The 23,293-nt window shown below is 42.5% G+C and overlaps 1 protein-coding gene, 2 long non-coding RNA genes and 1 pseudogene across 4 annotated transcripts in view; 2 read left to right on the forward strand and 2 right to left on the reverse strand.

The window, feature by feature from the left end:
- The window catches only part of LOC309846396, an 89,489-nt gene extending 67,568 nt beyond the window's left edge, over nt 1-21,921 (forward strand). The window contains exons 6-7 of the long non-coding RNA XR_014301912.1: nt 12,432-12,547; nt 21,136-21,921. This is a non-coding gene — a long non-coding RNA (uncharacterized lncRNA). The remainder of the gene's footprint in view (nt 1-12,431; nt 12,548-21,135) is intronic.
- The window catches only part of LOC309846291 (spermatogenesis-associated protein 31D1-like), a 911,407-nt pseudogene that overhangs the window by 612,521 nt on the left and 275,593 nt on the right, over nt 1-23,293 (forward strand). The window lies entirely within an intron of this gene.
- On the reverse strand, nt 1,754-6,187 carry LOC309847200 (spermatogenesis-associated protein 31D1-like; the record flags this gene model as incomplete). The annotated part of the gene is made up of 4 exons (XM_082697149.1): nt 5,715-6,187; nt 4,733-4,778; nt 4,127-4,187; nt 1,754-3,857 (listed from the first exon to the last, which is right to left on the reverse strand). The coding sequence occupies exons 1-4, from the start codon at nt 5,904-5,906 to the stop codon at nt 1,754-1,756; spliced, it is 2,403 nt and encodes an 800-aa protein (XP_082553275.1). The 5' UTR covers nt 5,907-6,187.
- LOC309846404 lies at nt 15,786-23,271 on the reverse strand. Its single transcript, XR_014301919.1, has 2 exons — nt 23,135-23,271; nt 15,786-16,660 (listed from the first exon to the last, which is right to left on the reverse strand). It is a non-coding gene; the product is annotated as an uncharacterized lncRNA (long non-coding RNA).

Below are 23,293 nucleotides of genomic sequence, written 5' to 3' on the forward strand. Positions count from 1 at the left end.
GGACAGGGGCATGAGGCAGAGGGACAGAATGTCAAACTATAGGATTCTGATGCCAGAAATATTCCCGGTAATGAGCTCTACAGGGTGGCACGAAGTGCACTGGTTTGGCCATAATGGACTCTAAAATGAGATTATGTAGGAACCGGCAGGCTGGATTACTGGCTGGTCTGTCCACATAGATGTTAGAGCCTCCTGCACCCCCTCCTCACCTCTTCAGGCTCCCTGCCCGGGGCCCCTTCCCACCTATTGTCCCACTCAGGGCCTCCACAGCATCAAATCTGCATTCTTTCTCTGACCCCAACATTCAGATAGTGTAGGGTCAATGATAACCTGGACAAGAAGCTACAAGTGTACAAGTGTGGTAGTGTCAACTTTTTTTTTTTTACTTACTTTTTATTTTCAGTATAACAGTATTCATTATTTTTGCACCACACCCAGTGCTTCATGCAATCCATGCCCTCTCTAATACCCACCACCTGGTCCCCCCAACCTCCCACACCCTGTCCCTTCAAAACCCTCTGACAACTGGTTTTTTGTTTTAGCACTGAGCAGTCCTGAGACTGTCCAGAAGACTACCTCAGGTGTTCTCTAGCACACTCACCCCATTTTGAGTCCCAGTCTGAGATGGAGTTGCCCTCCCTACAGAGCCCTGTTTTAAATGTGGGAATGTGTGCCATCATGGAACCCCCCCAAACAAAAGCATTCCATAGAGTTCCATGGTAAGCCCCCAAACATCTGTATCCTGGTACACAGTCTAGAATTCACCTCTGGCTCATAAGTTGCACGTGTTCTGGGGAAGAGCTACCATGGCTCCACTAAGGCCGTGAATATTGAAGGTGGCATACCGCCATCCTAGCCATAGTAAAGGCCGTATCTTATATATTGTCATCGTGTGTGGATGGAAGGCAGGCACCAAGATCACCTTCCCCCAAAGGGGATGCCATGCCTGACAGCCTGCAGGTATTGCTTGCATACTCAAATAACAGAGCCATGACTTTTTGGTATAAGGCATCGGTAGGCTGTGCCAGATTCCAGTCTGCCTCAAAGTGGTGGTGCTGGATCAGACGAGGAAGGAGGGGAGCAGGACAGAGTCCTGAGAAGGGGATGATTAGACATAAACTTCTGTTCTACCAGCAAGGTTTCTCTTTCACCTTTTCATTTCATCAACGGTGTCTTATCCTGGAAGGAGGTAGCTGCCTTGTCAACATTCCTATCACTAACAGCTAAGTGACCCAACCAGCCCAAGAACAACACCCCATCCCCCGAAAACACTCCCATTCAGAGTTCATGCACCTGTGGGATCCTCTGATCACTGACTTCTAAGTCATAATTAAGCTAACACAATAACAGTGAAGAAACAACAGTGTCTTAATCATTATTTTCTGAAAGCTATACCTGTCTTTGATTCTCCTCCGATATAGAAGACTTACTGTAAAGGGTGTAAAGCATTCAGGGGGAGAGGTGTGAGCTACTGTATATTTTCAGGAAGGCTAAGCCATGGGACAGGAGAAAGAGCCCATCAGAGGGAGAATGGGCTTTGGGGGCTTTCGGGGGCACATGATACATATTTCCCAAGAGGTCCAGGAGATAGGTCACCTTTTAGAAGATGAAGGAAGCAATCAGTAACGGCTGAACTGATTTGCCCAAAACCATTGCTCCCAAGACAGTACACAGAACAGACAACATGTTACTAGAGAAATATTTACTCTGTGGGCACACCACCAGGTTCTGGCTTCTTCCCCTTTATGCCTGGTTACTGTCCCCTTCCAGTATCGGCATTTGCACTTTTGACCTTTGGCTCCCATGTGAGCACACCTTGCCTTGTAGGCCGTCTGATTGCACCTTGCCTTTTAGGCGGCCTTGGGGGCCATCTGTTGCCTATGGAGTCACGTTTGACAGATGTAGGAGTCTGATGGGTTATATTAGAGGCTGATGGCCTCAAAATTCTTTGTTCCTCCTTGCCCTGACTTGTAGGCCGTCTGAGTGCACCTTGCCTTTTAGGCGGCCTTGGGGGCCATCTGTTGCCTATGGAGTCACGTTTGACAGATGTAGGAGTCTGATGGGTTATATTAGAGGCTGATGGCCTCAAAATTCTTTGTTCCTCTATGCCCGCAGTTGAGGTGGCAGGGAAAGGATGATCGGGGATGGGGGCTGAATTTGCTGTTCCTTCTTTGTGTCCATGGAGAGATGTCAAGCTTCCATTAAACTCTTTTGATTTAAAGTGATGTATGGATTCAAGGACCCTAGGGGGAAGGCCCCAAGTCACCCTCTTATTAAGCTGTTTAATATGATCTTCCAGCGTCTGTGCTGCCGTAGGTGTAACAAGGGGAAGCTCCTGGAAGTTATTCAGGGAGTCATCCTCAACCTGTGATGGTGGCAAACTTCCCTGTCTTAGTTCATGCTGGGATTTCTTCAAAGTGAGTGATGTCTGCTCCACGGAGTGCCATGAATTATGCAGAGTTTTCATGGCATTAAGTTGTCTCTGTCCCGTAGTCTCCACAGCCACCATCGAGTTTTTCACGGATGGGCTATGTTCTTGGTCAGAACCATACGCCATATCATTCTCTGTGTTGTGTCCCTGATCCTTCTGCAGGTCATCTTTGCAGGAACTCTCCTCTAGCAGAATTTCTGGGAGCTCCACATACACGCTTTTTGACATACTCCTTCTGATGGGACTCTGAGACTCAGGTAGCTGTGGAAGAGTCAGTGCTAGAGACTCATAGATCCTGCGGGTTAGGCCCCTCTGGTGTAGGATGAGCCTGTTTTCAAGATGAGACTCCAGTTTTCTCTGAAGCTCTTCATTCAGAGGAAACTGCCCAGGAGGGACAGAAACTACAACATGAGCCTTGGTGGCCTTGTGGCTGAAACAAGGCTTAGACGCAGAAGAACAGTAGTCCTCCTGGGATCTTTGGACTATAGTGGGTAAACCCCACACACGTTTCTGTATCTTCTGCAACACATTGCATTCCAGATGTTCCATTTCTGTTGATGGCAGAATCTCAGGCTCATTTTGAGGTCTGTGGAAACAAGCTCCACAGATTTTGATGTCAGGTAGAGGACCAGATGGCAGGATTAGGAGTGGGGATTGAAGGTGGGCCTGGGGCTGGACATGAGGGAGAGGTAGGGGCTGGGTTTGAGGCAGGAGTTGAGGCGGGTTCTCAGGCAAGGATGGAGGAAGTGGATGGGGAACTACTGGGGATTCCTGCTCTGGGGAGGCATTCGAGATGTTATCTGAGGCATTAGCAGCAGGGAAGAAGGACCTGCTTGGAGTTTGGAGACCCCAGAAGAACTGGATGGGGGTTTGCTGTAAATGGCCCTCTTCCGAGGTGGTAGGATATGGACACTGCTCCCACAACTCCGGTAAGGGGCTGACATCTTGGGAAAGGGTATTTAGAGACACTGTCTCTGTTTGGACGCTACGGTCCACTGAATGGGCATGATGGGGTGGGACAGGAGGTGGAAAGGCAGGGGGCTGGGCTGGGAAATGGTCCATTGGGAATTTGGAATCCAAGGGAGGAAAGGGCTCTGGTGGCACAGAATCACCCGGTGGTGAGGGTGGAAAGAAATCAGCCACAGGGATCACTGGGTTAGGTGAGAAGATGGAGGCAGGTGGTGGGGAAGACTCAGGCAGCGAAGCTGGTATTAGCTCTCCTGGAGGGACTGCTGAGAAGTCAGTGGAGAGAGTGAATGATGAAGAAGTCACAGAAGCTGTGGAAGCCAAGGGAGTAGAATCTTCCAGAGCCTGCAGGAACAGCAGCCGATCGATCTCAGCAGATGTGCTGTTACATATCTCACAGGAGGGGTCTGGACATAACAGTTGACGAAAGTGGATGGTATCATGATGCCGGCCGAGGGGGCTGCAGGAGACAGGAGGTAAAAAACTGCAGCCAGGACCAGAACAAGGGGAGGCGGCCATGCAGACCTGACAAGGGAGGGGCCACCTGAAGCCTGCTATCCCTTCACAATGCCCCACTTTTATGACCTGACAGTGTACTCAGTAGCATTCACCCCAATATCTGTTCCTATGGCTACCCCCACCCCATGGCTATGACAGACTGCAGTGAATCCTGCAATTGCATAAAACCTGCTCTAAGAGGCAATAGGATCAAGGGGGAAAACTGGTCACCTTCTTAAAATCGAGATCAGCTTCCGGGCCTCCTCCACTTCCCGTTGGTACCATCTGCCATCTGGGGAAACACGAGACTGTGTTATATAGTGAAAGCAGAAACATAGGTATTAATCCAGGAGTCCCCTTATAGGACAGCCTTGGGATGTTGGACTCTGAAAGCCCCAACAATCAATAGATGAGAGCAAATGGCCAGTGATGTGAAGCTGGTTAGTAATCTAGCTTCCTGTATAAAGTACTTTCATGTAAATTATCCATGTGATGATCAGACCACCTCTATGAAGCAGAGAGGTCAGGGAAGACTCCTGAAGGTCCATGATGTCAGAGAGCTTTCACAAAGTCAGGAGACAGAAGTTCTGACTCATCATCTCACACGGCCACCTAGTGGGAAGCACTCGTCCAGATCCATCACTGCTTCATGCTCAATAATGGTCAGAGCAGGGATCTGAGAAGGGTTTTGTACCCTGGCTACATTTCCATGAGCCTCTCCTCTGAGGGAATGTATCTAGCAGCTCGCATCCTCAGAGTTCATGGACCGGGCCCTCATGGAGAGGACAGCAAGGATCAGCCTTGGAGAGAGCTCAGGTGGAATAGGCAGAACCTTACCTTCCAGTGTCCCTCCTTTCCTCCTCCTCTTGGCTCTGCCCTGACGCTAGAAGAAAAATGAACAATGAGGGGGGTTGGGACCCATGTCTTACTCTTCTCTCAGAAATGGAAACGTCCTTTATGCAAGAATTCTAGGACTTTAGTAGAACTTTGTGTTCCTTGCTTTTTTCAGTTTTAAAGATGATAAAATGTTGTCAATATTTACTCTTTAGAAAACCCAGGGGACGACTTTGTCTAGGAGGTCCACACTTGGTATTCCCAATCAGAAGTCCTTTGTTCATTGAGGACATAGAAAAGGAAGCCCAACAGTCACATCTGTGCTGCCTCAGGTAGGACCCTGTATACTAGGTCATAGCTCCGCCCTCACTGTCTTCTCAGAGGCTTAGCAGTGTTCTCCTGATCAGCTCAGCATGAAGGAAGGCTTGATCGAGTGATGCTGGACATGGGAATGTGACTTGATATGGTCGAGTGCTGGGAAACTTTGTTCTCTTACACAGACCCCATCCTCTCAAAATAACCCAATCCAAGACTACAGAATCCCTGAGTTTGGGATTTTATCCAAGAACTACCACCATACCCTGATAGACTAGTTTCAATTAGAACCCCTAGTCCTTTCTTAACACTTACCCCTGCCAGGCCTCTTTTCCTAGAGGAGTGAGTGTCTGTTCTCTTAAGACTTCCCATTTTAGGTGTTTCTCCCACTCTACCAAACTCCTTTTAAAACCTGGGATTAGGGCTCCTGGATGGCTCAGTTGGTTAAGTGTCTGCCTTGGGGTCAGGTCAGAGTTCCAGGGTCTTGGGATCTAGCCCAACATTGCACTCCCATTTTGCCCTCCCTCTGCCCCTCTACCCCACTTGTGCTCTCTTCATCTTAAATAAAATCTAAAAAAAAAAAAAAAAAAAAAAGGAATAAGATTTGGGATTAGAAATGGAAACCGTAATAATCCATGTTGAGTTCCCCCCCTCTCCAAGGTTTTCTTACCTTTTGGGTAGTTTTCACTTTCCAATATGGAAATGGAATCCCCACCAGGTAGCACAGGAACAGAAGGAGCAATCCCAAACCACACAGGAAGGTGAAGTTGGGATCCAATTCCCAACATGTTGAGCCAGAGCTCAGACATGGTTTGGTATCGCTATTCATAAATGAGAGAACATTCCAGTATTGGAAATCCATAGTCTAAATCACAAGACAGCCTATACTGTGCACACGCTGAATATATATCCTCCCCAGGCTTACATCACAGAGCACTGTCACAAAGAGTTTCTGAGGGTGAGGGAGGGGACAGTTGAACAAGGTGTGTCCAGAGCCCCTCCCCACCTACTAGCTCAGAAGACCCCTCCATCCTCCTGGTCCTTCAGGTCTGCCATCCTATTTTCCTACTCCTTTTCATCACTTATGAAACTTATGAAATTTTCTGTCGTTCCATGTATAATTCATATGTTACCTGGGTCCCTCTTCACTGTTTGAGAACTTGGCTTTGGTCTTACCAGGGCTGTGCCTTGAAAGTCTGCAAGGCTACCTGGAGTTTTTGCTTGTACCCTGGATCACATAGGTCCTCAGATCCAGCTTTCATATACAGTGTGTTTGCCTGGGACACCTGGGTGGCTCAGTCGGCTAAGTAATCGCCCTCAGCTCAGGTCATGATCTGAGGGTTCTGAGATCAAGCTCCACATTTGGCTCCTTGCTCCACGGCACGGGGAGCCTGATTCCCCCAGTCCCTCTGCCTGCAGCTCCCCTGATTGTGTGCTCTCTGTCAAATAAATAAAACCTTTAAAAGAAAATGTGTTTGGCTTCCATGAGCCCAGATAGAGACCTTAACGTTCTTTCATACTCACTTAGTTCCGTACATGTTGCACAGCACATTTAAGTTTTTGTTTCATTCGGCCTTTAGTATCTTCCGTCAGAGAGGCTGACTCAATTAAACTCAATAATACATTATTCAATAATCCCCAAACTAAAGTCAATGTAAAATGACTGTAAATAATTAAACCTTCAAATAGTCTTGGGGGTAACTGTGTAGCACTCGTATTCCTAAAGTTAGTGAAGCTAAACTGCATAAAAGGTTTGGGGACAAGCTAACACACACACACACACACACACACACACACACACACCCTTTGACAAAACAATCCAGTATATTTCATATTGAAGAACAAAGTGTTTTCTCCTTTTATTTCAGTATTTCATAAAATATTGACCCCAGGTCTTCTTACTCTACCTAAAATACTGTGTTCTGTACATCAACACCCTAATAGTTGTACAAGTTCCTTCTCAGTGAGTTGCAGCCCTGTAACAAATGCCATAGACCGGGTGGTTTAAACGACACACATATATTTTTCATAGTTCGGGAGGATGGGAATTCCAAGGTCAAGGCACAGAAGATTCAGTGTCTGTTGACACCTTCCTCCTGGTTCACATGCAGGTGCATCTTCTCCCTACAACCTGATGTGGCAGAAAAAGTGGGTGAGAGGTTTCTGGGGTCTCTATTCTAAGGACACTAAACTCATTTATGAGGGCCCCACCCTCATGACCTAATCACCTCCCAAAGTCCCCATCTCCTAATACCATCACACTGAGATTAGGGTTTCATCATATGAATTTGGGGAGGAGCACAAACATACAGTTCATAAACTCCCCAAAGGCTGGGATAGGTTACAGGCTGCTAAGTAAGCTACTGATCCCCTCCTGTGGTGGCAGGGTGGGACCCAGGAGTGTGACAGCCTTCCTGCAGAATGTAGTCTTGAAGATCCTCACCTGATTGCCCTTGTGGGCCTTGTATATCCTTTCCTAGGAGTGCCCTGCAGGTAAAGCGGTTGAGAAGCTCCACCCTAGATTATCATCCCCACGTATGTTTGAAAATCAACTACCTGTGACAGGTTTTCCAGGTTCCTTTTTGTCAGGTTTTAATAATCCCACTCTTCCTCCATCTTCTTTTATCTTCACAGCAGCTGTCCTCTGAACTGCTCCTAACTTCTCACGTCTTTCTTAAACTGGGATGCCCTTTATTTGACACCCCTGGCCTAGCCTTATGAACTTGGTCATCTGTGAAAGGGTAGGACAGCCTTCACCCTGGCCCAGCAGAGTCTCTTTTTGGTTCTGCAGGAACAGGTCACCTGCCTGGAAGATCAGACCTGCCCAGAGGCACCGCTTCTTCCTCATCCTGACATGCAGTCTCAGCCACATTTTCATTTAATAAATAGTTACTTTTGGAAGCCGAGAGATGCCTAGTTCTAGCCCTCAGAGAGAGTTATATTTGATGAGGAGAATGGGGAGTAGTAGGAGAATAATGTTAATGATTCTGGTAATAATGTCCCAATTTTAATGTGAATAGAGAAAGATAGTCTTGTACTGTACTGAATACATCCTGTTTCCCAGTCACCTCCATGCTATGAAAAATGGCAATACTTAAGATACAGCAGAGAGCAATAAAAGTCATCTTCTCCAATCTGAAGCAGGTATCATGGTCTTATTAAAAATTTTCTACACTACAGGGGATGATGCTATAATAATGGGAGATTTTCTATGAAGTGAATATTGGCATCCTAAACTAAGTCAGACCTTTCAGTCCACTGTAGAGTGTCTAGAGCCCTGAAGCTTGGCTTTGACACAGAGTTTCTATTTTCATGTCAATGCTCTACTCCACTGTGCTCTAAGAATAAAGTGTAAGTATAAAAATGATGGTTGGTAGCCCTCCTTTGAAAATTGTTTTCAAGGTGCAGCATTAATTGTAGCATTAATTAATTGTAGCATAGCATAACAAGAAGCCCAAGGATGAGGATATACCTTATCCAAAAGTTGCCAGTCACTTGTGCGACCATGAATACATTCCTTAACTTTTTGGGATCTCCGCATTTCCAACTAAGTTGGAAGTAATTGTAGAGGCCACTTTCAGGCAATCAACTCGAACAATGGAAACGTGAGTCAGGCCGAAGGGCCCACAGTGACACACTGGCTGAGTTCCAACGAGCCCAGTGGGTGGCTTAAAATATCCCTAAGCCCTAGCTGATCAATAGGTTACTTATACCCAGACACAGGTACCAAAAAAGGAAAATTCTGTATGTTCCCATACCTCCTCACCTCCCCCCCTATAACGACAGCCTGCCCCAGTCTCTGTTCTGCTGTCCTGCCTGCTGCTCCCTTGCAGTGTGCTCAAGGTGTATTCTATCTCCTTTGTTCTGCCTTAGGTGATTTTTTTTACCACTCATGCACTATAGGCTTCCACCAGATCGGCTCACCTCACATTTGGGGACCCCCATCCAATCAGGAGACCCCATAGTAATTAGGCTTGTAAATACTTTTAGTGCTACACTGGAATCAAAAGATTGGTTGTGGTTCCTAGTTTAAGGTAGCTCTGCTGTTACTGGTCTTCTCACGAAAAGCTGAGAGTCCTGCCTTGTTCTTGAATCAGATCCCAAGACTATAATATTTAAAAAGACCTGTGGCCCCTAGGGGGCTCAGTTGGTTAAGGTTAAGCATCAGACTCATAATTTCCACTCAGGTCAGGATCTCCTGTGTCTTCAGATCGAGCCCCAGGTGGGGCTCCCTGAATGGCGGGGAGGCTGCTTGAGATTCTCTCCCTCTCTCTGCCTCTCCCCCTACTTCCATGCACATGTGCACACTCTCTCTTCCCAAGGGGTGAATAAATCTTGAATGAATGAATAAATGAATAAACCTGTCCAAAAGAACTATACTTATACCTGTGGTGAACAGAGCATAATGGAAAAACTTGTCCAATCACTGAGTTGTACATCTGAAACTAAGGCAATATTGTGTATCAACTATATGCAAATAAAAAATAAAAATGACATAAATACTGTAAAAAGTAAAAAGAACTGTTCACTCATGTGAAGAAAGCATCCTGCTTAAAAATCAACTTTAGTTTAGGTAACTGGATGTGTCAAAAGAAAAGTAGTAAATTGAGGCTTTTATTCCTTCTGAAAAAAAAACTTGGGAGATACCCAAACCTCTGAATGCAGTCCCAGAAACTGGTTTGGAGATCAGCGTAATTAGAAAGGAGAAAAATGAAGGAAAGAAAAGTTAAAGGGATGTAGGGGAAAAAGGTAGAAAAACCTGAAAACAAAACAATCTATTTCATACCACTCAGAGTGTGGTCCTTGGCCTAGTCACATTGGCATCACCCAAGAACTGTTCTAGAGTACAGAATCTCAGACATCCCCTGATCTGTTGTAGGGATGGTATTGGTGCATGGATCCTTTTCATCTGCCACTGTGCCCATCCTTTAGCTGCCGCAAGTGCTTGCTGTTCACAACTCACAGCTGGCCCTTTATCTAGAGAGTTACCCCTGGCCAAACAGGAGCTTCAGCACTTGGAAAGGTTACATAGTACCCACCCAACAAACTTCAGTTAACAGTTGATTGGTACCAAGGGATGAAAGCCTGGTTCCTCATCTTACAGTGAGATTACTTAGTGCAGGGTGTGTTCCAAAACTTCCTCCTGGGTTCAGACTAAAGCTCGTCTTTGATCGAGACCATTATTCATGATTTTATGGCCAGCTCAGGCACTGTTCACTCCTTTTCTCCTAAGAATACTCCTCTAGTGACTTGAATAAGAATCCCCATGTCACGCTCCACTTTTAAGAAACTCAACCTAAGTTGGTTTGTCCTAGAAATAGATCTGAGAAGCAGATGCTAAGGATAGAATTTTGTAGTTAGATCTGACTTGCCAGCTGGATCACGAGTGGTAGGTGATGTCCTGATAGTCTTTGGGACGCTGTAACAGGCAACTACTAAGACTAACTACTAAGACTTTCACTTGAGGGGAATGGGATGAGGTGCAGGTGGAGAGGATGCACTAACCGGCACAATTTCTTAGGCACTGGAGAGATATGGGCAAGTAGCAACTCTAAAGACTATGAAACTGAGTGGCTGTTGCTAAGTACCATTGACTTAGTGAAGAAAGAAAATGACAGGTTCAGACCTCTTAATAATTCAAAGTAAAGTGTGAGTGTCAGAGGCCTCCTTGGTAGCTTTTGAAAAGATTCTCATCACCCGAGGCCAGAGGGTGGAAATGGTTGTAGACAGAGAACTTAAGTGTGATTTTGGCAGAGCTTTGAAGAATTCTTGGCCTCAGCAAATCTCCCATGACATTACAGGACCTAGAGAGGGAGAGTAGACACATACATTGATAGCCATAATAATGGCGATAATAACTAAATGATAAACAGTTACTCCCTTTATTTTTTCCCCAAGGGAAACTGGGGTTTAAAGGAATTAAGTAACTTGTCCAAATTTGCATAATTAATGAATGGCACTGTGAGACCCCACACCCAAGTCATATAGCTGCACATCATATGTCGTATTTTCCCCAACAGGAAACTGGTTTTAATCTTTCATTTGCAACATAAGTAGATAAGGATACCCTAATTCCTAATTTTATGGAAGTTTGCCTTATGCGAGGGGAGGGGTTGGGTGTCATGGGATGCATCGGAGGACAAGGACACAAAACCAGCACTTTAGACTCCAGCCCCTGTACCTGTCTAGTGAGCCTTTCCTTTCCTTTTTTTTTTTTTTTTAAGATTTTATTTATTTATTTGACAGACAGAGATCATAAGCAGGCAGAGAGGCAGGCAGAGAGAGAGGAAGGGAAGCAGGCTCCCTGCCAAGCAGAAAGCCCAAGGCAGGGCTTGATCCCAGGACCCTGGGATCATGACCTGAGCCAAAGGCAGAGGCTTTAACCCACTGAACCACCCAGGTGCCCCAAGCCTTTCATTTCTTAAGAATGTCCTTTTTCCTTTAGAAGAGGGAAAAAGGAGTAGAAGGCAAACAATGCCATTCTTGCTGCTAGGAATGCACCCCTTTTTATGGGCACCTACTGCTGGCTTTCATGCAAATCAAGCAAAGGCATTCTGAAATGCTTGTTTGCTTCCTTGGAGAAGCCAGGCAGGGAACCTGTGGTGGTTTCTGGAAGTAAGACTCTAGAAGAAGAGAAGACCCTGGAAGTGATTTTTGTCTCATGAGCTTGAAGGGTTGTAAACTGACTCTCCAAGGTGACTTTCGACATTAAACAACAAAAAAAGAGATTAATAACAAAGAATATAAATAGTACAGATAATAAAATGTTAAAATATAGTTACTGTCATATCTGAGTAGATGTTTATATTACAAGCCCTTCCTTGTTATGAAAGCTGAAGCTGTTCTTGCTCTTGCAAAAATTTGACAATGATTTTTCAAATAGCTTTTCGATTAGAAACCTCTTTATTCTATGTCTTGATTTTGATACTTAAATATACTTAAATGAAAGCTGCAAAAACATTTGAGCTTTATTTGAACTCTGGTCATAGAAATCTTGCTTATATTATCTTTAATGCTTTTTAAAATAACTCTCACGATCAGATCAATCTATGAAATTCTAGGTTAAGACTAAACTTGTTTAAATACTTAGAGCTCATGATAGTTAACTAAGTAGATGTGGGGGGGGGCAGTGTAGACAGACCTCTATCTCTAGGAAAGTAAGACTTGGGCAAAGGACAATGTGATTTGAATTGCGTCGGTGTGTGCCTTCTTTGTAACAGCAAATTTCAGTGAAGTGTCCTTTCCTCTCAGCTACTCAGTTAAATATGACACTAATGTTTCCCCATATAGAAACACCAACTCCTGATCTGCTAGCTAGGAAAGGGGCAGCTGAGTGTGCCCATTTATGAAAAGCCCCTACTAAATCCTTTTTACTTAAACTCTACAGGTATCCCGATGTGAGTGAAAACTGACAGATTACAATGCAGGAATCCCCGTGTTGGCAAGAAGCTGCCGCCAGCTCAAATATCTAGACCTCAGCTCTACAGGAATAAGCAGAAGAGGGTAGGGAAATGCAATTGTCCTTTTTTATCCAGTTGCTTTACAAAAATGAATCATGAGTTAATTATCCACTTCAGTTCGTCATTTTAAGGGCACCTTAAATGCAGCCTATAATGTAGACCATGAGATGGTAGGCCAAAAGGAATCTGAATCTGCTTATGACATTCCTGGGCCCCAACCAAGTCAAGGGATGTGACAAAATGCCTATTTCAGTGACTCTTCATATTTGATCACAGTTAATAACAGATAGATGATATTCTATCATTGTGGTAGTGAGCTCCCAAACTAGCCCCTGAGGATTCCCAGCTCCTAGAATTCATACCCTGTGTAGGTCCTTCCAACACTGTATTAGCATTGATCTCGGAGACCAACAGAACACAGCAGAAGTGATAGCATCTCACATCTGAGACTAGGTGATAAAAGACTGAGCCTTCCATCTCTCTCTCTCACTCATTATTTCTTGTGGGAGAGCCAGCAGTTACATCATAAGGACACTCAGGCAATCTGGGAAGAAGTCCACACTGTGAGGAACTAAATTATCTGGGCAACAGCCAGAAAGGAACAATAACCATGTGAGTGAGCTTGGAAGGAAATCTTCCCACAGCCAAGCCTGTGGATGAGACTCAACCCTCCCAACAGTCTGACTACAATCTCATGAGGCACCTTGAGCCAGAACCACTCAACTAAATTGTACTTGGATTCCTGAGGCAGAGAAACAGAGATATTATGTGATTATTATTTTAAGCTAAGTTGGGGGGTAACTTGGTATACACCATGTAACTAAAACTCATGAAGAAGAGTTCAGAGCTGGCATTATTTTCACTTTCTGAGTAAGACACTGATGACAGCTGTTGCCTAAACCCATATATCACATCTGGTTGCTTTTATAGCTTATATCTTAACAAATATATTCTTGAGCTCTGAATGGGCCATCTCGTAAAAAAATGATTTTAAGGGATTAATTGTACTTCATTCCATCTCTCATAAGACCTAACACATTTACTACACCACAGGGTCATTAGTGGGTTAGCTCCAAATCAGGGTTGGTTACTTAAAATATCTTCTTTGCCAAAGATACCTGAAAACATTTAAAAAAAAATAAAAACAATAAAATAAACATAGAGGGGATATTGGTTTGGAATGTGTACAAATATGAAGGGTCACAGAGACTTTAATAATTACTGTCTGAAGTTTTGCAACATTGTAAAGGATGCTTAAATTAATTCGTCTCATGAAAATCAAGATTTTATATCTATAAAATAATTTAAAATAATCAAACTTACAGAGATTCAACTTTGTTTTAAGATTTTATTTATTTATTTGACAGAGAGAGATCACAGGTAGGTAGAGAGGCAGGTAGAGAGAGAGAGAGAGGGAAGCAGGCTCCCTGCTGAGCAGAGAACCTGATGTGGGGCTCGATCCCAGGACCCTGAGATCATGACCTGAGCCGAAGGGAGCGGCCTAACCCACTGAACCACCCAGGCGCCCCCAATCAACTTTTTAATGATTATAAGAAGACAACAGATTCTCTAGCTTCTAGATATTATTACTATCACTATTTTTAGTTGGCAGGGAAGTTGGAGGGCAGGGTAATGGTTTCCTGGAAGCATTTTATTTTCCTGGAAACATCAAATAATGTTCTTGTACCTATTTGCTCTTACGGGTACATATCTTTAAAATTTTTCAGACAAATGATTGCTTTGTTGTTAAGTCTTTACTCCTTAGAATCACAAGAGCTGACTGTTCCGGGAGCAGATGCAACAAACTCCTGCCATCGAGTTTAATCGGCATTCTTTAAATAGATAATAAATTCAAAATAATTAGGTGAGCAGTTTGCAGTAAGGGATAGAAAACAATATCTCAGACAAGAACTTCCTTCAAGGTACTTATCACCTAATTTAAGAAAATTCTCTCTCTCTCTCACACACACACATGCAAAAGTCTAAATAGCATACACATCCTTTAAGAGGGGGGTGACTTCTGGAGAATGGTTTAACCTCAGATAATCCTTGAAAGATTGGTAGGATTCAGGTGGGCAGAGGAGAGGAAAAGGAAGTCTAGGCAAGAACAAATTCTTTCACCTTGTGATTTTTTAAAAAGAGAGGTTATATTTGCCAAAAGCTTTCTTACCAATCACTTAATATACTTAAATATGAATCATCCCATAAATATAGTCTTGTTTGTCACTTTTCCATCTAAACTTACGCCATATTCTCCTAATGAAACATTAATTTTCAAAATTATTATTCTGATGTTTGCTTGATATCCCATTACATAAATATGATATACTTAATTTAAAAATTATCTTATTGTTGGGCATAGAGATTGCTTCTGATTTTTTTAATAAAAAATAACATAGTAAAAAATAGCCTCGTATGCAAATATTTGCATCTTTGATTATTTCATTCATAGAAAGCCCTAAAAAATAGAATTACTAGTTCAAAAAATTAGGAAATTCACATTTTTAAGGCTTTCAAATTAATATTGCTTGAAGTGTTCTCAGAAAGGCTGTACAGTGCATTCTTCCAACAGCGGTGTGTGGACCTGCCTGCCTTGCCTCGCCAGTGGAGACCTCAGTGCTCTGGTACATACAGAGCCAATGTTATGGACAGCGTATCTTATTTTGATTTGTTTTGATGATGCTTCTTGACATTAAATGTTTTTAATATATATATTTTAAGATTTTTATTTATTTGAGAGAGAAGGAGACCACAAGCAGGGGGAGCAGCAGAGGAAGGGGGGAAAGCAGTCTCCCCCTTTTTAAATGGTATTTTGCATTATTTATTTCTGTGTTGAGGGATTTCCCTTGTATTATTGAAACATATATCTTGGGGGGTGCGTGGGTGGCTCAGTCAGCTAAGCAGATGCTTTCTGCCCAGGGTTGTGATCTTGGGGACCTGGGACTGAGACCTGTTTAGGCTTCCTGCTCACTGGGGAGCCTGCTTCTACCTTTTACTCTGCCCCTCTCCCTACTCATGCTCTGTCTCTCTCTCTCTCAAAAAAATAAAATCTTAGGGGGGCCTGTGTGGCTCAGATGGTTGGGCAACTGCCTTCGGTTTGGGTCATGGTCCCAGGATCCTGGGATCGAGCCCCACATTGGGCTCCCTGCTTGGTGGGGAGTCTGCTTCTCTCTCCCCCTCTGCTGCTCTACCTGCTTGTGTCTTTCACTCTGTCAAATAGATAAGTAAAATATTTTTTTAAAAAATGAATAAAATCTTTAAAAAAAGAAACATACTATGTGTAGCTCCATAGGTTAGGAAATATTCTTTATAGATATTATGGTATTAATGATCAGTTTTTTAAAAATGTTGTTAAATATTTGTTCCAGGGTACCATTTCATGAAAAGTTTTCCAGGTGATTCTCAGGTTTTCTTGATACACTGAATACATTTTAAAGTAGAATACATGAATATGTATAAAACATACATACTTTACAATGTGTTACAATGATAAATACATACTGTCCTATTTTTCTAGAGCTAAGTTGCTTGATTTACTTATTTTTTTTTTATTGGAGTTTAACTGATAACTAACATTATATGAGTTTCAGGCATACAACATAAAAATTCAGTATTTGTATATACTGCAAAATTATCACCACAATAAGTCTAGTTAACATCTGTTGAATTTAAAATCTCTGATTAAAGATAATATATGAGACAATCATTTATCAGTTTGAGAGAAGCACCCACAAAGCCCTTTTTATCAAATTCATTTGTTTTGCATTGGTATTTTAGGGTGTGACCCCCTGTTGGTCTGTGAAAAATATAAAGGTTATACTTGGTTTCCTCCTGTGGAATTGCATCTATATACTAGATGCAGGGTCTGGAAATGGGTCCGAATGGAAATAAGAGGGGCATGTAAAATAGACATGAATTCAAACTACCCTGGTCTTTTCCATTCATTTACAACAGTATTTACCACAGATCTATGCCCTTGGGTTAGCAGACCACTGGGCCCACACACACTTCTGCTGGATTTACAGAACCGACATGCTTCCTCTCCTCTTTGCAACTTCACCAATATCATCCCTCTTGCTCATCACGTCTGTCTATGATCATCATAATGGATGCCGCAGTTGGTAGACAGAGGACGCTTGTCAGATCCTACAGATCTCTACATGGGAAAAATCAGTAGAATAGAATAGAAAGGAAGACATCATAAATGTACTTCATTATAGCCTTGAGGCCTGCTTTTCTTCAGGCCCAATTTTTATTTATGCTTAAGCCACGTTACAGATGGAAACTACCCCGCACCCCACTGACCTTTCTTTCATTTTGTCTTTTATCTGTGACTATCTGGATAAAGACTGTGCTTATGATCCCACTGATCATCTTACTATACGTGTTTGGTTTTCACTTATAAATGTCTGACTGAAATATAACAAAATATAAAGTGAATATACAGTGTGCTAGGCTAATGATAAGCCACTATTAGCTTTTACTGATTTTGTCTCTGAGACAAAAGTCCCTTGTCTGGGTGATACAGAACTAACAAAAGTGTGACTTGACTGGAACCCGAGTCTTTCCTGTGTTACTGTTGGCAGAGGGCCTGCATGAATGATACACAGCTCAGGTCAGTCCCTAATTAGGAGACTACCTTCACAGTAGAAGGGTGTTGTGTCTCTAATTACACTGATATGTACCAGAGGCTTCACTTCAGAGAGGGTTTCATAAGGCTAGAACCTACTAACAGGCAGAATTAAAGACTTTTTTTTATTTTCATTGTGGCTTGTCTCCAAAGGCTGGATCATACTAATTAAAGTACAGAGGAGAGAACAACCCCAGACTTGAGAGTTTATTTTGCTGGTTTTCACTATCTTACTGACATGGAGATTGTAGGCTGTGTGTGTGTGTGTGTGTGTGTGTTGGTAACTCTGGCAACACCCCCATTTTTGTTGGCTCTCCTGGAACTCTTACTGGATTATCTGCTTCATGCTGCCTCCGGATCTGCCTTTTCTATTACTTTGTCTCCAATAAAACATTCAGTTAATTCAAATGTGAATTCAAAACCAGTTATGTTGCCTTGTTTACTGCCCCCAAGCCAGCCATTCAGTAGCTTAATTTAGAGAGAGGTGATCAAGTAGGCAAATATACGACATGAGTGGGTGTCTTATTGTTTTATTGCATCTCTCAGAGCACGGGTACCTCCACAACAAAGCCTATCTGAGCAGGATTTATTTGATTGTAGGAGAAAAGAATGTTCTATTCTGAAAGCGATGGGGACTTCCGGAAGTAGTTGAATAACCTGAGAGAAACATTTACAGCAATGTGAAACCTGTCCTTACATTGCCTTCCTCATGTTAGTGAACTTGATTTCTTAGAGGAAAACATGAAACACTGTTCTCATGTTCATGAAAACACACAACAGAAACCTGGGTCTGCGTCCTGTGGTTTTTATATTATCAATGAGGTTTGGACCAGAAATGAACAGGAACAATTATCAAACAGAGTTTTGCCGACTCATTTACTGATAGACACTCAGGAATGAGAAGCAGATTACTTTTTTTTTTTTTTAGATTTTATTTATTTATTTATTTGACAGAGAGAAATCACAAGTAGATGGAGAGGCAGGCAGAGAGAGAGAGGGAAGCAGGCTCTCTGCTGAGCAGAGAGCCCGATGCGGAACTCGATCCCAAGACCCTGAGATCATGACCTGAGCCGAAGGCAGCGGCTTAACCCACTGATCCACCCAGGCGCCCCTACTTTTTTTTTTTTTTTCCTGTGAAGCGACAAGATCTCTAACTAAAACGTTCAGGAAAACACTCATTTAATTCTTTTGGGCAAGTAGTCTAAATCATTTGTTTCATTTGAGAGGCAGGATTGATTTAGCATGGACTTTGGAGCCCAATTCCCTGGCCCAAACCCCAGCTCTCACCCAGCTGGGTGACCTTGGATGAGATACTAAACCTCTCTGTGCCTCACTTTCCTCATCAGTAATACGAAGATGAAAATGATAGGTCCTGCCTTAGGGTCTTCGTGGGGACTAAGTAACTTAACTCAGGAAAAGATTTAGGAGCCCAGAATATGAAAAGCACTCTGTGTTAGGCATTATTATTTGTTTATAAATACTATTAAAATTATTTTTCTTCAAATAATGAGTATTATTCACTATGTATACACTCATGCTACTTATTTAAGGTGGTTATTTCTTAGAAAGTAAAAATTATCATTATTCGGTTTGAATAAACCCATTGTAAAGAACTTTGAGTTTTCATAATTATTTTAGGGAAGACTTGAGAGCACTGGCCTAATCATTCAGTGGAACCCAAAGAGATATCAGAATTTCAATATTTATGGAGATTATAAAGACATTTAAAGTCCTCCAAATTTTCTGTTAATTGAAAGCTAAAGAAAGTGTACATTTTTTTTTAAGATTTTACCCATTTATTTGAGAAAGAGACAGAAAGGGAGAGAGCATGAGTTGAGGGGTGGTAGGGACAAAGGGAGAGGGAGAACGAAACTCCTAGCCAAGTAGTGAAGCCCAATGTGGGACTTGATCCAAGGACCCTGGGATCATGACCTGAGCAGAAGGCAGAGGCTTAACTGGCTGAGCCACCCAAGTGTCCTAAGAAAATATCTATTTTAAAGCAGAGGACAGAAATTGTCAAGGTTTTTGTATGTGTAATGTTCTTTTAACATTGAAAAGCATAGATTTCTTACTACAGATATGTGCTTTCACCAGTATTAAACATGGGGAATTATTTCGGGGACAGTCTGTTTCTATTTCAGGGACAGTCTATCAGGGAGGCTTTTCCCCTTGCCCTTGTTAACATTAAGAGACCTCTCCATGGTATGCTATGTGAAATATTCAATATCCCCAACCAGATCATCTTTGATAGTGAGTACAGGCCACACATACTATCTGGGTATATATCTAGAGAGCAAAGATGATAATACTTAGCATTTAAGTTTGAAAGTTCCTTTGCTTTTAATGTTGGCATGGCTTTATTTCCATGGGACCATCTCATGTTTCTGACATTGATGACTGTCCCATTTCCCAACAGTTCTGGGGATAGTGGGAATATGTTTGCTACAGACCTACTTGCCCTAACTTTCTCCCCTTCTTGCTATTCCCCATTCTTACCTGCCTTCCCACAGTCCCCCAATTTTAAACGGAGACCTGGTAACTAGCCTAACAGAAGAGTCTGAAATGGACAGAAGAATTAATGCTTTTAGAGGGCACAAATACTGAACATGGATTCTGTTAAAGCACAATTACTATTTTTAGGGAGCCCAACTAGAAGGTCAGTAAAAAAAATCCTGCTTCCCAGAGATTTACTTTCGGTAATCTGTTTCTTAGAAGTACAATTTGTTTAGATTGGTAGAATCACTGACAATGATTCTCTGGCATCCATATTTGCTAATCATCAGAACACAGATGGATCTGCTGTGTGGCCAAAGCTGTGAACCATCGTTAAGACCAGTAATTCTCAAATTTTATGTACATCAGGATCACTCAGAAGACTTGTTAAAACACAGACTGGTGTGGGGCACTTAGGTGAGCATCCAACTCTTGATTTCAGCTCAGGTCATGATCTTGGGGTCATGAGATTGAGCCCCACCTCTGGCTCTGTGCTCAGAGCAGAGTCTGCTGGAGATGTTCTCCCTCTCCCTCTGTCCCTCCTTCCATGTGCTCTCGCTCAATTTAGGTTATACATGGATCCCTTGTCCTGGGAGAAGACATTTTACTCCCAAGATCTAGGTAACCTCTCTCCAAAGTTACCAAAATTCCATGCTCATGATTCTGACAAATCCTGGAGTGAGACTTACACTCTCAGGTCCCCTCCTGTCTTGTGCTTCTTGGGGTCCTGCTTCCTCTCACATGCACAATGGTGACTCAGCCTCTTCTTCTATCTCAGTTGTGAGTGAAATAAACCTCAGTAGAAATGTTTCAGGGAACCCGAAGAAAGGCCTAGATCACAAAAGAGAACACTTTCCCTCATCCTCAAGTGTCCCGTCAACTTCACCTTGCCGGCTCTGGCCTCGCCCCATTTTCTGCCTTCTGTCTCTCCCCACTCCACGGTCTTTACCCAGCTGTCAGGAGGAAGAAAAACCCATCCCTGTCCATGAAGAGTGGCAGAACTATCACATGTTGTTCTGCAGGCCCTTTCCTCCTACAAATGTCTAGCACAGTATTAGCCCAAACAAAGACAGGTCCCTCCTGGGAGTAAGTCTGGTGCCAGATGTTAAGATAACGATCACTTTTACTTTATTATTACTAAATACCCATCAAAATGGCAACACTGTAATAACCCTCTGGATTTATCTACTATTACCCTTTCTCTAAGTTTCTCCAAGTAGAATCTGAAATCTTTAGATCTTTGCCCATGTCTTCTTTACTTTTTTTGTTTTTTGTTTTTGTCTGGAAATTTTATTCGGTGTGTTCATTGCATGTGCTGCTGTTAGGGAACTATATTTGCAGTCTCTGTCTGGATGGGAGGGCAGGACTGGTAGGGGAGGAGGGATAGTGTGGGGTTAGTGAACCCACAAGGCCAAGGTAAATTTGGGGGCTGAGTTTTTGAAAACTTCGTTAAAAAGTACACTTTACTATCTATTCTCCTAACTTTTTGTTCTCATTCTCCTTTCCAGAGTTTATTCATTGGCTAATTATTGTCACATTAGTTTGGAACATGTGAAACTCAGTCTCTGTAAGAATGTCACCCTGGATGTGGTTCAAAAACTGCGAAAACTGTAGATGGTAAGAGAATATTGATTTTTGTCCACTTGTTTCTCTTTTAGTCCTAAATGTCATCACAAAATGAAAACTTGATATCAGCTATGCATTGGTTTATTAATGTTTATATTATTATTATTTATAAATTCTCAGTGTTGTTTCCATTTTATCAACACAGAGTTCTAGCCATCATTAAATATTTCCCAGAAAATAGCTTCTGGTAACTTCATTTAAGACCATACCAAGTTTTCATGACTTCTCATATAGCACAAAAATCATATTAGTTCCTTTGTACTTTGAAACTCATTGAGAGTTCAGGAAAAAATACTTGAGGCATATTAGATACTTTTCAGTTATGTTGGCCTCTGTCCTTGGGATACCCTTTACCTGAATGATAGACAAGCCAGGGAAAGAAAAACATTCGAGGAGTTTTTGGAGTTGAAACTACCATTTCAGATGTCCCATATTTCAAGAATTATTTGATTAACCCTAGTCTCTTCATGTGAAATCTGAACTTCTTGGAGGAAATCTGAGATTTTTGTAATGAGTTAATCTTCCAGGAAATAGAGGAATCCATAGAACAAATACTTCTGTATGGAACCCCAGAACTTTTTAGGTTTCAAAATGAACAAAATAATGGAACAGTTTGAGGAAATTCAGTTTGCTGATTGTCTATGTCTTATAAAAATTAACTAATAATTTGTTTATTACTAAAAAATATAAGAACTTAGAAGATATAATGGAATTTACATTATTTTCTAAAATCCTAAATATATGGCATTCCTCCACAAATGTTGAATAACCAGTGTTAGAACAACTAGAAAAACAGTAAAAATAGTGAAGTTAATTCTATAACTCATAACTGACCCAAACCAAATTCCAGACAGAATAGAACTTGAAAAGTAAAACCATGGATTAAAAAAAAAAGGGGGGGGGGCTTTCCTGTGCCTTGTTTATTTGAGCTGACATAATTCATACTAAGTAATATCTTTGTGAACAGGTCACAATGAAATTGTGGAAACTTTGGTAGGAACAGAAGGATCCAACTCTTCCATGAAGGCTGGGAAATGGTATGGTTAGACAGAAGAGGGGAAAATTAAGTTTGATATTCACATTTTGTGATGATAATAAGGAGCTATTATGTTAATTACATAATCCAGATCTTTCCCTTGACAAATTGTGACAACCAATAATGTCTCCAAACATTGCCAGATGTCTCCCGGGAAACAAAATTATCATAGATTGAAAAAAAGAAATATCAAAATGATCGAATTTTTAAGATCTACTACCCATTAAGCAGCCAGTATTAAAGAAACAATAGCACTGCTAAAGTAAGTGTTTAAAAACAAAGGGTAACATGCACTTGGACATAAGATTTCCCTAAGATTTATATAAAAATTTTTTTAAAATCACCCTAGTTTTTAACTGTCGCTGCCTGCCAAAGGATTTTGATTACTAATTCTTTCTCAGGTTGTGGAGACAAGGACCGAGAAAAATTATTCGGATGCCGGGATCTAAGTGATTTCTGATGTGTATTAACCAGAAAATGGGGTGTTCTGGTAAATCTCGTAGATTAGTTTGCAAGAAAACTTGTATATGCAGACGTTTACCAAAGTTCTGCAATTACGAGAGACTGAAATACTCATAACGTTAACCAATTTGGGAGTCCTACCCCTATCCTCCTTTGCTCTTTTTGTCCAGGTAGCTTTGCACACTCCTGCTAGCCCTTTGCTTTACCTGAGCAACCAGTGTTTTACTCCAAAGACCCTGGCAAACGCTACCGCTGAAGCCCCGGTTCTGGCCGGGTGTCCCAAGTCCAAGAGGCCCCAACCCGGGCTGGGCCGGCTGGAGCCTGGCACAGAAGGGACAGCGGGCTCCGGAGGCGTGGGAGTCCGAGCCACGCGCCCCTCCTACCTGGCTGGGCGGAGTCAGGCCTAGCGGAAAGTGTGAGGGCCGCTCCCAGGGCGCTCAGTCTCCGGTGGCCGCTGCTGCGCTGTACTCGGAGTCGGGCTCCGAGGACCGCGCGGGAGCAGCGTTGGAGCGCCCCGCCCCGCCCGGACACTCCTGCAAGCG

Source organism: Mustela nivalis (genome assembly GCF_964662115.1).
Source record: "Mustela nivalis genome assembly, chromosome: 13".
Taxonomy (NCBI): domain Eukaryota; kingdom Metazoa; phylum Chordata; class Mammalia; order Carnivora; family Mustelidae; genus Mustela; species Mustela nivalis.